Source organism: Bombina bombina, chromosome 5, assembly GCF_027579735.1.
Source record: "Bombina bombina isolate aBomBom1 chromosome 5, aBomBom1.pri, whole genome shotgun sequence".
Taxonomy (NCBI): Eukaryota; Metazoa; Chordata; class Amphibia; order Anura; family Bombinatoridae; genus Bombina; species Bombina bombina.
In genome coordinates, this window is record NC_069503.1 from 892,426,534 (window position 1) to 892,442,617 (window position 16,084).

General features: G+C 35.1%; 1 protein-coding gene across 1 annotated transcript in view; it reads left to right on the forward strand.

Moving 5' to 3' along the window:
* Positions 1-1,780: 1,780 nt before the first annotated feature.
* LOC128661651 (homeobox protein 2-like) overlaps positions 1,781-16,084 on the forward strand; it is a 28,090-nt gene continuing 13,786 nt past the window's right edge. Inside the window, exons 1-2 of the mRNA XM_053715881.1 lie at positions 1,781-1,973; positions 6,784-6,854. Of these exons, the coding sequence (XP_053571856.1) occupies positions 1,781-1,973; positions 6,784-6,854 (264 nt within the window). The remainder of the gene's footprint in view (positions 1,974-6,783; positions 6,855-16,084) is intronic.

Sequence of the window (16,084 nt, forward strand, 5' to 3'; positions counted from 1 at the left end):
TGAGCATTCCTTAATATTGGAGGATAATTTCAACCTCTCACTTTCTAAAACTTTGCTCACTTTTTGGCCTTTATTTTGATGGCTTTAACTTTTCGCTATAACTTGATTTACTAAGTTGAATGGGAAATCAATTTCACTTATTCTTTTGCACCTGTGTCAAGCTGCATCTCTCTTCGTTACCAGTATTCAAACGGACGCTCAGACTATTGCTGACGTCACCTCCGACTCTCAGTATTCACTGCGCAGCACGCCGGAGTTGCTCACACGCTGCAGGCATCAGACGCTGCTCTCCTGTCTCCTTAGACATTGAACTAAACACCATATCCAAGTAAGACACGCTGTATCTGAAACTAATTTCACTTATTCAAGGTATGTGCACCATCGATAAAGTATATAAGCATGCTAGGACAACTTTATAAAGGGTAATGCATTACTGAAATTCCTATGTTTATATATTTGGAAATCGTCAGCCTTCACTGCTCAATTTCTATTATGTGTCATATCAAACTTATTACTTATATCGAATCTCCAAATCTTAACCTACTTTCTGAGAAGTTCATTCATAACATTCATATCTCAATATATAAATTATCTTTGTCTATAAATAATTCATATGAGTCAGTCACAACTACAGAGAATCATAGTTGTGTCATTAAATACTAAATCCACCATTAAAACTGAATACACACAGGAACCTTATACCTAAGTAATGGTATTAAGGAGATTGTGTATTCATACAAAACCTTTATCTGGTAAACTTCAATTACTTACTGATAATATTATTAAAAACAAAACTGTATCCTCACATTGAAACAGTAAAGGAGACTGTGTGACAACTTGCAGGATAAATAGCAACAAATAGTGACGGGTTAAAAGGTGCTATACGAAGCCAAGAATCAAATATCTAAAAATGAATGAATTCTGATAAATTTGGAGCAAGTCGGTAATATCCGATGGAATAAATTTAATGGAATAAATCTTAAACTAATCTCTGTGAGAAATTAAAGCTTAAAAGGAAGCTAAACAATGGGAGAAGCTATGTATAAAAGCTATCTACGTAAAATAGCGACTTCAAAGGGGTGAAGGTAATGTATATAAAATATACAATGAAATATATAGTGAAATAAATGTAGTAAAAAATGTGCACGAGATGTACATGAACAAAAACAAATGCGGAGCAGATGTGAAACAGATATAACGCTGAAGTAGTAAATTAAACAAATAGTGTAAAGAAACAAATTAACGTGTATGTGTGTATATTTCCACTATAATAGAGTGATACAGGGTATCAAAAGTTACGTGCAAGAGAAAAATAAACAAGTACTTGCGTGCAAAGTGTGCGTTCCCAGTGAAACACAGAATCAAGTAGTTGCGTGCGATATGTAAAAGCTCCCATTAAATAGTAATATATATATATATTTATATATAAATGGGGCAGATTATAAATTTTATTTGGGAGTGAATATGCAAAAATTAACAATTGATATGTAAAAATTAACAATTGATATGCAAAAATTAACAATTGATGTTGAGAGAAAAATAAGCAAAAATTATAACATTTAATAATAATTAGACAAATAAAGCACCGGATAAACAAATAAGCAGACTAAAACAAAAAATAGAGGCAAAAAATAGAAAATAGTGTCCGTGGCACAACTAAAGACAGAATTGGCCAATCTGAAAACTTTAAAAAGGAGCATCGCAGTAATTGAATGAAAAAAATATATAAAAGGTATTGGATTAAAAAAATATGTAGAAAAATAAGTCTATAGCTGTCCAAATGAATAGTCCAGTATTAGGGATATATCCAAGTGGGGAAACGAAGGAAACCCAATGTCAACATGGAGATCCTGGTGGAAATCCTAGCGGAAAAAAATCTGTAGGAAAAAGCAAAAAACTGTTGCACAAACCATCTATCAAAAATAGCTCTAAAAGAAATGCGCTCACCGTTAACAAATTGATATTTCGGGCTGGTATGTCGGATAGGAGCAAAGGTCAACGCGTTTCAGCCTACAACAAGGCCTTTATCAAGACTATACCAGCAGAGGAAATACAAGATATTTAAAGGCTGTTTAACCTATCAGAAAAGGGGGGGGGGGTTGTTATGATAGCGAATCACACCCAATCTATTATGTGAAAGTTTATAAATTTATAGGTAAACAATATTTACAGAGTTCTGATTCAGCCATATTGGAAGTGGGCAATCCATTATCTGCTACTGGTTAATGTACTAAACTTATAGTAGGTTATAAAAAAGGATTAGAGATCTAGCAGAGTAGCATTAGCATATTTCTAAGGGTATGTAAAACATTAAATCAAGAAATATGGTGGAAAGTAGTCCTGAAAGTCCAGGTTACACTATTAAATCAAAAAAGGTCTTAACGACTATAGTTGTATTGTTTTATCCTATTGAGAAAATAACAGATTACATTGCAAATTGAACTGGGGAGGATAGGGTAATTGGATACAGATGTTGACAACAAAAAAACTAACATAATATTGTACATAAGTTTGCATAATCAAAATAAAGAAAAATAGTAAAATAGTGAACTAATTATTACAAAAATATTGAGACTATAGTCAATAGTAGATATAAAAAATACGTTATAGCATAAAATACAGTAATAATTAAAATTACAAAGTGGTCTGAAAATGTACATATTAAAAAATAAGTAAAGAATAAATGTCTTAAAATTGTACACTACAGCTAGATGGAGTTTATATTCGAAAATACAATACCTACAAATGACTTAAGTACTAAAAACATAACAGTTAATAAAGCTGTAGGTAGCTTGAATCATTAGATATAAAAGGAATGTGAAATACATAGATAAACCTTATAGGTAATTGTTTGAATATACAAAAATGGGTGTTATATATAAAATCAATAATCAATGGCCTTAAATCCATAATAATAAGCTAAAATATTAAAAGACATAATAAATAAATAATACATGATAAAAATAAACGTTATAAAAATAAACGTTATTAAAATTGTGTAATGACATACCCGCCCAAGATAAGGTGAAACGCATAGATAAAATATAGAGTATATCAAAAGTGGTAGTTATGACTCATTACATAGAGGAGAATGATGGTGACAGATCGATAAAGAATATCATTAGAAAATACGTGTATACATATAGATGTACATATGAGTATAAATATCTACATATATGTAAACCACATTAGAACCAGTTGAGACCATAAAAATAACATAAAATATGTGTCTAAGGTCGTATTTATATCATCTAAAAAGTAAGAGATAATGTGTATAATATGCATAGTGTGTCAATCGTATCTGAGGATGGGCTTAAATAAGATGTGCAATTTCAAAATCAGCATTGAGGCCATTGGGATATATACTGTCAAGCTCAAAGATCCACTTGTATTCGGCACGGAGGAGATTTTTTTCATAATTCCCTCCTCTCCAAACTTTCTGTATTTTTTGTAGGCTCATAAATTTAAGAGTTTTTGGATCTCCCTTGTGTTTTTCTTTAAAATGTTTATACAATGGTGTATCCTCAGCATTTCCTTCTACTTTGAGAAGGTGTTCTCTAATACAATCTTTTATGTGTCTACTTGTTTGACCTACATATTGGAGGCCGCATGTACATTCTAATAGATATATTACACCTTTGTCAATGCATCGGATACATTGATTCACTTTAAACTTTTCTTTGGTGATGTATGATTCAAAAAAATTCTTTTTTTGACCATGTTTACAGGCTTTACACTTAAAGCAAGAAACAACCCTTTTAGTTTATCACCTTGGATTCCTTTTATCCCAGTGGCCCTTCTTTTCAAAACAGTAGGTGCCAGAATGGTCTTAAAGTTCTTTGTCCTTTTATATATGAAATGTGGTTTAACATTCAAATTTTCCCCTATTATATTATCTTCCTTAAGAATATGCCAGTGTCTTCTAATAATTCTTTCGATTTTATGTTTATCTTGGCTATATTCTGTTATAAAGGGAACGTCAATATTCATTTCCAGAGTGGATTTAATTTTAATGTTGTGGTTGAGTAGTGTACTTCTTCAATGTTATTCACTTCTTCGATTGCATTAGTTATAACATTGGTGTTGTAGCCTCTTTCTTTGAAGCGTTCCATAAGTATTTTGGATTGTGTGTCCCATTTTTCTGGTTGGGAACAATTTTTCTTAACCCTCATGAATTGACCCTTAGGTATATTGTTTATCTAATTCTTATGGTGACATCTTTTTTGATGAAGATAGTTATTGCTATCTACTGTCTTGAAGAATGTTGAAGTATTGATAACTCCTTCACGTGAGTCTATCTTGAGATCCAAAAAATGTATTTAATATTTTGAGTATTGATATGTAAATTTTAAATTAACTTTATTGTTATTCATTATGTCTAGAGTATGTTTTAAGTCTTCTAGACTCCCCTTCCATATAGCTAAAATATCATCAATGTATCTATGATAGAGGACCAAGTCCGCACTAGCTGGGCAGGAATCCCAGAATATAGATTCCCATCTGCCCATATATAGATTTGCGTAACTAGGTGCGAACTTGGTCCCCATCGCGGTACCACACTTTTGATTGTAAAATGTTCCATTAAAATTTAAATAATTATGGGTAAGAATATTAATTAGTTAATTCTATCGAGTATAAACTCTTTCTGTGATGGGGGCATGGTAAGATCTTTGTCTAGATAATACTCGACCACTTTTAAGCCTTCAGAGTGAGGGATATATGTATAGAGTGACGTTACGTCACAGGTCACCTGATGTACTCTTTTTTCCAAGTAATTTTGTTTTAAAAAATTATATAATTTTTGCTTATTTTTCTCTCAACATCAATTGTTAATTTTTGCATATCAATTGTTAATTTTTGCATATTCACTCCCAAATAATATTTATAATCTGCCCCATTTATATATAAATATATATATATTACTTTGTCTATTTAATGGGAGCTTTTACACATCGCACGCAACTACTTGATTCTGTGTTTCACTGGGAACGCACACTTTGCACGCAAGTACCTGTTTATTTTTCTCTTGCGCGTAACTTTTGATACCCTGTATCACTCTATTATAGTGGAAATATACACACATACACGTTAATTTGTTTCTTTATACTATTTGTTTAATTTACTACTTCACATCAGTGTTATATCTGTTTCACATCTGCTCTGCATTTGTTTTTGTTCATCTACATCTCGCGTACATTTTTTACTATATTTGTTTCACTACAGTATATATTTCATTGTATATTTTATATACATTATCTTCACCCCTTTGAAGTCGCTATTTTACGTAGATAGCTTTTATACATAGCTTTTTTTTGTTAAATTGCTTCTGAATTCAAATGACATCTCAGAGTAATATGATGATTTTAGTAATTTAACAAATGACTTAGTCAAAAATTTGTATTTAATTGTGTGATCAGCTGTGTAAAGTCATGTGTGAATAAAATAATATGCTGACTTAATGGCAAGATACTTTTTTTAATCAATGACTTAACCTTGTGTAAAAGTTATGTGTGAATGTTTATTTATTTTTAATCAATGACTTAACCTTGTGTAAAGTTATGTGTATTTTTTTTGCTCTGTTGCAAGATAGTATTTTAATCAAATACATTTATAACACTTTATATAGATATATCTTATTTTAATTCTTATGAAAGTTTTTTTTTTTTATAAAAGATAAGAGAGTTTGCTTTACATGATATGATGACTTAACCTTGCAACATATAAGTAGCCTGTTCATACAGTGTGCTGGCATGAAGACAGAGAAGATATGATAATGTGCAATAAATCTTATAACAAATGTTAACAATCATTATCAAAATTATACTTTATCCACTTTTTTATTTTTTTTATTTTTTATAACCTCCTAATAAAAGAAAATATCAAAACAATTGAGTTTTCTACACTCTTATATACTCTTATGCCCCCTTTTAATCCTATTACATTTTATATCCTTTTTCATAGCAAGCCCTGACATGCCTTATTAAACCTGTTGAACATTATAGAGAATATATATTAAGATTTTTATAATTTTAATAGAATACAATATCAAAGTATAATTTACACATTTTTTAATTAAATAACATTAAACATTTATAGTCTTTTATAAATCTCCTAATCAACAATATCAAAATAAGCTTAAGCTTAATACCCCCCTCTTAAAACCTTTTAATCCAAATCCTAATTAAAAAATATGTATATCAATTTGATATCAAATTCGTAATAAAAACACTTTTTTAATATCAATTTAATATCAAATTCATATAAAAAATCCTTTTTACAATTTTATATCAATTTGATATCAAATTCGTATTAAAAACACTTTTTAATATCAATTTAATATCAAATTCATATCAAAAACCCCTTTTTATATCAATTTGATATCAAATTGATATTAAAAAGGGGCGTAAAAGTGGGAATGGAAAGGGGTGGGGTTAGGGGAGGAGAAAGGGGCATGTCCCCCTGTCAAAATGAGTTTGACATAACCTCCATACTCTTACTACTCATGTCAGGTTAGCACACTTGAGTATATGTGATCAGGTTTGAGCGTGAGTAGGGAGTTATAGGGTTTTGTTTTCCACTCTTTTTGCTACATTGACTTCTATGGGGGAATATGTGAATGCAATAATCTAAATTTGGCTTTTTACGCTTGTTGGGTTAGCGCTTATGCAAAAACTTTCAACTATAAACCACAATGTGACATGAGCAAGAAACTTACTTTTAGCGCAGTTAATGCTCAATCTCTTTAATATGAGACCTGTGATGGTGAACATCTGTGTTCTGCAGGTGACATAGTCATGCTTCCTCAGTATCAAGAATATCTACTACTTGTGTTTCCCTTCCCCTCAACTTCCCATGTATGTCCTCTAGAATGCAAGCTCATAAGTCCACTTGTCCTGTTGATCAGATGGTTTATAGCTTACATTGACCTTAGGGCAGAGCACTCTACCCTTATGATTTATTAAAGCACTTCTGATTATTTTACACTATGAGTGTACTTAATACTACAGCGCTACATAATATGTTGGCACTTTATAAATAAACAATATTAATAACCATCACCAAGATTACAAGTTGTGCGCTAAACCCTGTGTGTAAATAACACAAAAAAAATAGCGTTAACGCACTCTCCATAGCACTGATATTACAAGTTACTGAAAAATCTTTTTTTGTTGTGCAGTATGGTGCGATATGCCCCATAACGCACAAAACCCAAGGCCTGACTTGAAGTGCTCGTTCACATTTTCCCCCATAGACATCAATGGAGAGAAAGTGTTAGAAAAAAACGAACACCTGAGATCGCAAAATGCCGATCGCTGTAACTCAATCCTATTGATCTATATGGGGAAAATAAAGTTATATATTTATCTACCACCTTAACATAAACCCCTAGTCTAAATACCCCTAATCCGCCACCCCCCGACATCGCCGACATTAATTAAAGTTATTAACCACTAAATCGCAGCCCTCTGACATCGCAGACACTAAATAAACATTTTAAACCCTAAACCACCGCCCCCACATCACTACTAATAAAATAAAGTTATTAACCCCTAAGCTGCCAGCCCCCCACATCACTACTAATAAAATAAAGTTATTAACCCCTAAGCTGCCAGCCCTCGACATCGCTACTAATAAAATAAAGTTATTAACCCCTAAACTGCCGACCCCCCACATCGCCAACACTAAATAAAGCTATTAACCCCTAAACCGCCAGCCCCCCACACTAAACTAAACTTATTAACCTCTAAACCGCCGGCCCCACACATTGCAAAACACTAAATTAAACTATTAACCCCTAAAGCTAACACCCCCTAACTTTAAATTTAACTTACAATATAACTATCTTAAAATAAATAAAAACTTACCTGTGGAAAAAAAATCCCCGAAGATTAAACTATAAATTAACCTAAAATTACTATTTAAATTTGTTTTTACAAAAAAAAAACTCTCATTACGGAAAATAAAAAAAATCTAAGATTAGAAAAAATAATAAACAAAATTATCCAAAATAATAAAAAATAAACCTAATCTAATAGCCATATAAAAACAAAAAAGCCACCCCAAAATAAAAACACCCCCTAATCTATCAATAAACTACCAATAGCCCTTAAAAGGGCCTTTTGCAGGGCATTTCCCTAAGTTAAACAGCTTTTACCTACAAAAATTATAAAGTCCCCCCTAAAAGTAAACCCCCCCACCCAACCAACCCCCCAAAAATAAAAAACCTAAGTCTAAAAAAAACCTAAGCTACCCATTGCCCCTAAAGGGGCATTTGCATGGGCATTGCCCTTAAAGGGGCAATCAGCTCTTTTGTGCCCATTAAAATAAAAAAATGCCCTAATCTAAAAAAAAAAAACCACCCCCCAAAAAACAACAAAAAACCTAACACTAACACCAGAAAATCTACTCACCGTTCCTGAAATCCTATTGGCTGATTGGATCAGCCAATAGGATGAAAGCTCAATCCTATTGCTGATTGCAACCGCCAATAGTATTTTTTCCCCTTTAATTCCTATTGGCTGATAGAAATATTTCAGCCAATAGGAATGTAAGGGACGCCATCTTGGATGACGTCACTTAAAGGGAAGCTTAAGTTTACGCCGATGACCATAAGAAGAGGATGATCCGTGCCAGATGTCTTGAAGATGGACCCGCTCCGCGCCGGATGGATGAAGATAGAAGATGTCGTCTGGATGAAGACTTCTTTCTGCTTGGATGAAGACTTTGCCGGCTGGATGAAGATCGAAGAGGCCTCCTGGATGAAGACTTCTTTCCACTTGGATAAGGACTTCGCAGGCTGAATGAGGATGGATGTCCAGACTTCAGTAACTGTAAGTGGATCATCGGGGGGTTAGTGTTAGGTTTTTTTAAGGGTTTTTTGGGTGTTTTTTTTTTAGCTTAGGGTTTGGGCAATTCCTAAAAGAGCTGATTGCCTTTTCAGGGCATCGCAAAAGAGCTAAATGCCCTTTTAAGGGCAATGCCCATCCAAATGCCCTTTTTAGGGCAATGGTTAGCTTGGTTTATTTAGATAGGTTTTTATTTGGGGGGTTTGGTTGGGTGGGTGGTGTGTTTTACTGTTGGGGGGTGTTTGTATTTTTTTTACAGGTAAAAAAGCTGACTTCTTTGGGGCAATGCCCGCAAAAGGGCCTTTTAAGGGCCATTGGCAGTTTAGTGTAGGCTAGGGTTTTTTTTATTTTTTGGGGGGGGGTTTATTTTGATAGGGCTATTAGATTAGGAGTAATTCATTTTTATTTTTGATAATTTCGTTTTTTATTTTTTGTAATTTAGTGGGTTTTTTGGAATTTAGAAAATTGTATTTTAATAACTTAATTTATTTTATTGTAAAGTTAGTTCTTATACCCTGTTCCAAATTATTATGCAAATTCTATTTCAATGTCACAAAGATTAATTTTTTTTTTTTTCAGTTTAACTCATGGATGGCATTGTGCCTCAGGGCTCTTTTGATCACTGAAAACAATCTCGGACACCTGTGATAATTAGATTGCCAGGTGAGTCCAATTAAAGGAAAAACTACTAAAGGAGGGTGTTCCACATTATTAAGCAGAGCACCATTTTCAAGCAATATGGGGAAGAAAAAGGATCTCTATGCTGCCGAAAAGAGTGAAAAAGTTCAATGCCTTGGATGAGGTATGAAAACATTAGATATTTCACGAAAACTTAAGCGTGATCATCGCACTATTAAGAGATTTGTGGCTGATTCAGAACACAGACGGGTTTGTGCAGATAAAGGCACATTGAGGAAGATTTCTGCCAGATCCATGCATCGGATTAAGAGAGCAGCTGCTAAAATACCATTACATAGCAGCAAACAGATATTTGAAGCTGCTGGTGCCTCTGGAGTCCCACGGACATCAAGGTGTAGAGTCCTCCAGAGTCTTGCAACTGTGCAAAAACCTTCCATTCGTCCACCACTAACCAATGCTCATAAGCAGAAACAGCTGCATTGTGCAGAAAAATACATGAAGACTAATTTTCAAACAGTCCTGTTCACTGATAAGTGCCGTGCAACCCTGGATTGTCCAGATGGATGGAGTAGTGGATGGTTGGTGGACGGCCACCCTGTTCCAACAAGGCTGCGATGTCAGCAAGGTGGTGGTGGACTCATGTTTTAGGCCGGAATCATGGGAAGAGAGCTGGTCGGCCCCTTTAGGGTCACCGAAGGTGTAAAGATGACCTCTGCAAAGTATGTGGAGTTCCTGACTGACCACTTCCTTCCCTGGTACAGAAGAAAGAACTATGCTTTTCGTAATAAACTCATCTTCATGCATGACAATGCACCATCTCATGCTGCAAAGAATACCTCTGCATCAATGGGTGCTATGGTGATAAAAGGAGAGAAAGTCATGGTGTGGCCTCCATCCTCCCCTGACCTCAATCCTATTGAGAACCTGTGGAGCATCCTCAAGCAAAATATCTATGAGGGTGGGAGGCAGTTTACATCCAAACAGCAGCTCTGGGAGGCTATTCTGACATTTTGCAAACAAATTCAAGCAGAAACTGTCCAAAAACTCACAAGTTCAATGGTTGCAAGACTTGTGAAGCTGCTATCAAATAAGGGGTCCTATGTTAAAATGTAACGTGACCTGAACATTAAAATGTTTAAGAAGTTAAAATGTTGTTAAAAGTTTGATTGAAATAGCTTTTGATTTCAGTAAATATGCTGCAAACACAACAAATGACAATTTTCAGTTATTTACAACCTATAAAGTGTTTTGAAACTTACTGTGCATAATAATTTGGAACAGTGCATTGTAACGGCTAGATTTAGAGTTCTGCGGCCTAAGGGGTGCTTTAGCTACGCATGCTTTTTTTCCCCCGCACCTTTTAAATACCGCTGGTATTTAGAGTTCACAGAATGGCTGCGTTAGGCTCCAAAAAAGGAGCGTAGAGCATAATTTAACGCCACTGCAACTCTCGATACCAGCGGTGCTTACGGACGCGGCCAGCTTCAAAAACGTGCTCGTGCACGATTCCTCCATAGAAAACAATGGGGCAGTTTGAGCTGAAAAAAAACCTAACACCTGCAAAAAAGCAGCGTTAAGCTCCTAACGCAGACCCATTGTTTGCTATGGGGAAACACTTCCTAAGTCTGTACCTAACACCCTAACATGTACCCCGAGTCTAAACACCCCTAACCTTACACTTATTAACCCCTAATCTGCCGCCCCCACTACCGCTGACCCCTGCATATTATTATTAACCCCTAATCTGCTGCTCCGTACACCACCGCAAGCTACATTATAGCTATGTAATTATAGCTATCTAATCTGCTGCCCCTAACACCGCCGACCCCTATATTATATTTATTAACCCCTAATCTGCCCCGCTCAACGTTGCCTCCACCTGTCTACACTTATTAACCCCTAATCTGCCGAGTGGACCGCACCGCTACTATAATAAAGTTATTAACCCCTAATCCGCCTCACTCCCGCCTCAATAACCCTATAATAAATAGTATTAACCCCTAATCTGCCCTCCCTAACATCGCCGAAACCTAACTTCAAGTATTAACCTCTAATCTGCCGATCGAAGCTCACCGCTACTCTAATACATTTTTTAACCCCTAAAGATAATTCTAACCCTAACACCCCCCTAAGTTAAATATAATTTTATTCTAACGAAATAAATTAACTCTTATTAAATAAATTATTCCTATTTAAATCTAAATACTTACCTGTAAAATAAACCCTAATATAGCTACAATATAAATAATAATTGTATTGTAGCTATTTTAGGATTAATATTTATTTTACAGGCAACTTTGTATTTATTTTAACCAGGTACAATAGCTATTAAATAGTTAAGAACTATTTCATAGTTATCTAGTTAAAATAATTACAAAATTACCTGTAAAATAAATCCTAACCTAAGTTACAATTAAACCTAACACTACACTATCAATAAATAAATTAAATAAACTACCTACAATTATCTACAATTAAACCTAACACTACACTATCAATAAATTAATTAAATACAATACCTACAATTACCTACAATTAAACCTAACACTAATCAGCCAATCAGAATATTCCTACCTTAATTCCGATTGGCTGATAGAATCCTATCAGCCAATCAGAATTCGAGGGACGCCATCTTGGATGACGTCATTTAAAGGAACCTTCATTCGGCGAGTAGGCATCGCTTGAAGAGGTTGGATCCGCGTCGGCTGGGAAGAAGATGGCTCCGCTCCGCTCCGGAAGAAAGAAGATTGAAGATGCGGCTTGATAGAAGGCTTCATCCCGATGATGGACTTCCGACTTCAGCCCGATGATGGAGTTCTTCAGCCGCCGCTTGGATCAGGACTTCGGACCCTCTTCTGGACCGATTGCTGAACCCGGTGAGGTGAAGACAAGGTAGGGAGATCTTCAGGGGCTTAGTGTTAGGTTTATTTAAGGGGGGTTTGGGTTAGATTAGGGGTATGTGGGTGGTGGGTTGTAATGTTGGGGGGGGGGTATTGTATGTTTTTTTTTTACAGGCAAAAGAGCTGAATTCTTTGGGGCATGCCCCGCAAAGGGCCCTTTTCAGGGCTGGTAAGGTAAAAAGAGCTTTGAACTTTTTAAATTTAGAATAGGGTAGGGCATTTTTTTATTTTGGGGGTCTTTGTTATTTTATTAGGGGGTTTAGAGTAGGTGTAATTAGTTTAAAATTGTTGTAATATTTTTCTAATGTTTGTAAATATTTTTTTATTTTTTGTAACTTAGTTCTTTTTTATTTTTTGTACTTTAGTTAGCTTATTTCATTTTAGTTATTTGTAGGTATTTTATTTAATTAATTTATTGATAGTGTAGTGTTAGGTTTAATTGTAGGTAATTGTAGGTAGTTTATTTAATTAATTTATTGATAGTGTAGTGTTAGGTTTAATTGTAACTTAGGTTAGGATTTATTTTACAGGTAATTTTGTAATTATTTTAACTAGGTAGCTATTAAATAGTTATGAATTATTTAATAGCTATTGTACCTGGTTAAAATAATTACAAAGTTGCCTGTAAATTAAATATTAATCCTAAAATAGCTACAATATAATTATAATTTATATTGTAGCTATATTATGATTTATTTTACAGGTAAGTATTTAGCTTTAAATAGGAATAATTTATTTAATAAGAGTTAATTTATTTTGTTAGATAAAAATTATATTTAATTTAGGGGGATGTTAGGGTTAGGGTTAGAATTAGCTTTAGGGGTTAAAAAATGTATTATAGTAGCGGTGAGCTCCGGTCGGCAGATTAGGGGTTAATGCTTGAAGTTAGGTGTCGGCGATGTTAGGGAGGGCAGATTAGGGGTTAATACTATTTATTATAGGGTTATTGAGGCGGGAGTGAGGCGGATTAGGGGTTAATAACTTTATTATAGTAGCGGTGCGGTCCGCTCAGCAGATTAGGGGTTAATAAGTGTAGGTAGGTGGCGGCGACGTTGGGGGGGGCAGATTAGGGGTTAATAAATATAATATAGGTGTCGGCGGTATTAGGGGCAGCAGATTAGGGGTACATAGGGATAACTTAGCTGGCGGCGGTGTACGGAGCGGCAGATTAGGGGTTAAAAAATTTAATAGAGTGGCGGCGATGTGGGGGGACCTCGGTTTAGGGGTACATAGGTAGTTTATGGGTGTTAGTGTACTTTAGAGCACAGTAGTTAAGAGCTTTATAAACCGGCGTTAGCCCAGAAAGCTCTTAACTACTGACTTTTTTCTGCAGCTGGAGTTTTGTCGTTAGATTTCTAACGCTCACTTCAGCCACGACTCTAAATACCGGCGTTAGAAAGATCCCATTGAAAAGATAGGATACGCAAATGGCGTAGGGGATCTGCGGTATGGAAAAGTCGCGGCTGTAAAGTGAGCGTTAGACCCTTTCCTGACTGACTCCAAATACCAGAGGGCGGTAAAAACCAGCGTTAGGAGCCTCTAACGCTGGTTTTGACGGCTACCGCCCAACTCTAAATCTAGCCGTAAGTTTTTATTTTGAAAAAATACTGTTATCATTAGGAGGTTCGTTCAATAAAATTTGAATTGTACTCTTAATAGTTGATAACATGAGAATTATGCTGGCTGTTGTTTACATCAATTATTTAGGTAAATGAGAAAGATATCATTGGCATAATAATTTGGAACAGGGTGTAGTGCAAGGCAGGTTAGGTTTTATTTTACAGGTAACTTTGTATTTATTTTAACTAGGTAGTTAGTAAATAGTTAATAACTATTTACTAACTAGTCTACCTAGTTAAAATAAATACAAACTTACCTGTGAAATAAAAATAAAACCTAAGATAGCTACAATATAACTATTAGTTATATTGTAGCAAGCTTAGGCTTTATTTCACACGTAAGTTTGTATTTAGTTTTAAATAGGTTTATTTAGTTAATAATTGTAAGGTTTATTTAGATTTATTTTAATTATATTTAAGTTAGAGGATGTTAGACTTAGGGTTACGTTAGGGTTAAATTTAGGGTTAGGGTTAAGTTAGGGTTAGGATTATGGGTTAATATATTTATTTAGAGTTAGTTATGTGGGAGGTCAGAGGTTTAGGGGTTAATAATTTATTTTAGTATATTTCTTTGTGGGGGCTTGCGGTTTAGTGGTTAATAGGTTTATTAAAGCGGCGGGGTGGGCGGACGGCAGGTTAGGGTTTAATAATATTTAAATAGTGTTTGCGATGCGGGACAGTGGCGTTTTAAGGGTTAATAGGTTTATTATAGTGGTGACGATGTCGGGGAGCAGCGGAATAGGGGTTAATACATTTTAATAGTGGCGGTGAGGTCCGGAGCAGCAGATTAGGGGTTAATACATTTATTATAGTGTTTGTGGTGCGGGAGGGCCTTGGTTTATGGGAAAATAGGTATTTTATGGGTGTTTAGTGTACTTTTTAACACTTTAGCTATGAGTTTTATGTTACAGCTTTGTAACGTAAAACTCATAACTACTGACTTTAGATGGCGGTACAGATCTTGTCAGTTATAGGGTGTACCGCTCACTTTTTGGCCTCCCAGGCAAACTCGTAATATCGGCGCTATGGAAGTCCCATTGAAAAAAGACTTTTAAAAAAGTGCGGTACTGACGTTGCGTGACGGCTAAAAAGGTGTGCGGTACAGCTATACCTACAAGACTTGTAATAGCGGCGTTAGGGAAAAAGCAGCGTTATGAAGCATAACGCTGCTTTTGCACTCATAACGCAAAACTCATAATCTATCTGAATGTAAGGTTAATTTACAGTTTAATCTTAGGTTGTTTTTTTCACAGGTAAGTTTTTAATTATTTTAAGATAGTTATATTGTAAGTTTAATTTAAAGTTAGGGGGTGTTATGTTTAGGGGTTAATAGCTTAATTTAGTGTTTTGCTATGTGGGGGGCCAGGAGTTTAGGTGTTAATAGGTTTAGTTTAGTGTTGACGATGTGGGGGGGCGGCGGTTTAGGGGTTAATAGGTTTTTATAGTATTAGCGATGTGGGGGGCTGGCGGTTTAGGGGTTAATAGGTTTATGTAGTGTTGGCGATGTGGGTGGTCGACAGTTTAGGGGTTAATATGTTTATTTAGTGTTGGCTATATGGGTGAGCGGCGTTTTAGGAGTTAATAAGTTTAATAAAGTATTTTGCGTTGAGGTGGGATGGCGTTTTAGGGGTTAATATTGTAGTTTATGGGGTGTACTATGTAACATTTTTGTTTCGCAAAATCCATAAATACGGCGGTATAAGCTATAACGCTAGTGTTATAGCCGGGCCGCATAACCTGTAATACGGGAGACCTAAAAATTCCACACTCAAAAGTCATTTTTTTGAGTGCGGAATGTAGAGTTGCATAAGGCTAAAATGCTAGCAGTATAGCTGTCCTGCCGCAACTTGTAATACAGGAGACATGCATATTCCACGCGCAATGGCCAATTTTTCAGCGGTATAGCCATAACGCAAAACTTGAAATCTTGCTGAATATCAGCTATGTTAATCATCTTGATATTCTCTTCCCAGCATTAGCAAGAAAGGGCCCAAATATGCGGTGGCCCCACTAATGTTGTGCTTATGCATGCTGGGAATATCTTCAAGACCCTGAAAATCATCATATCTGGGCATGTACA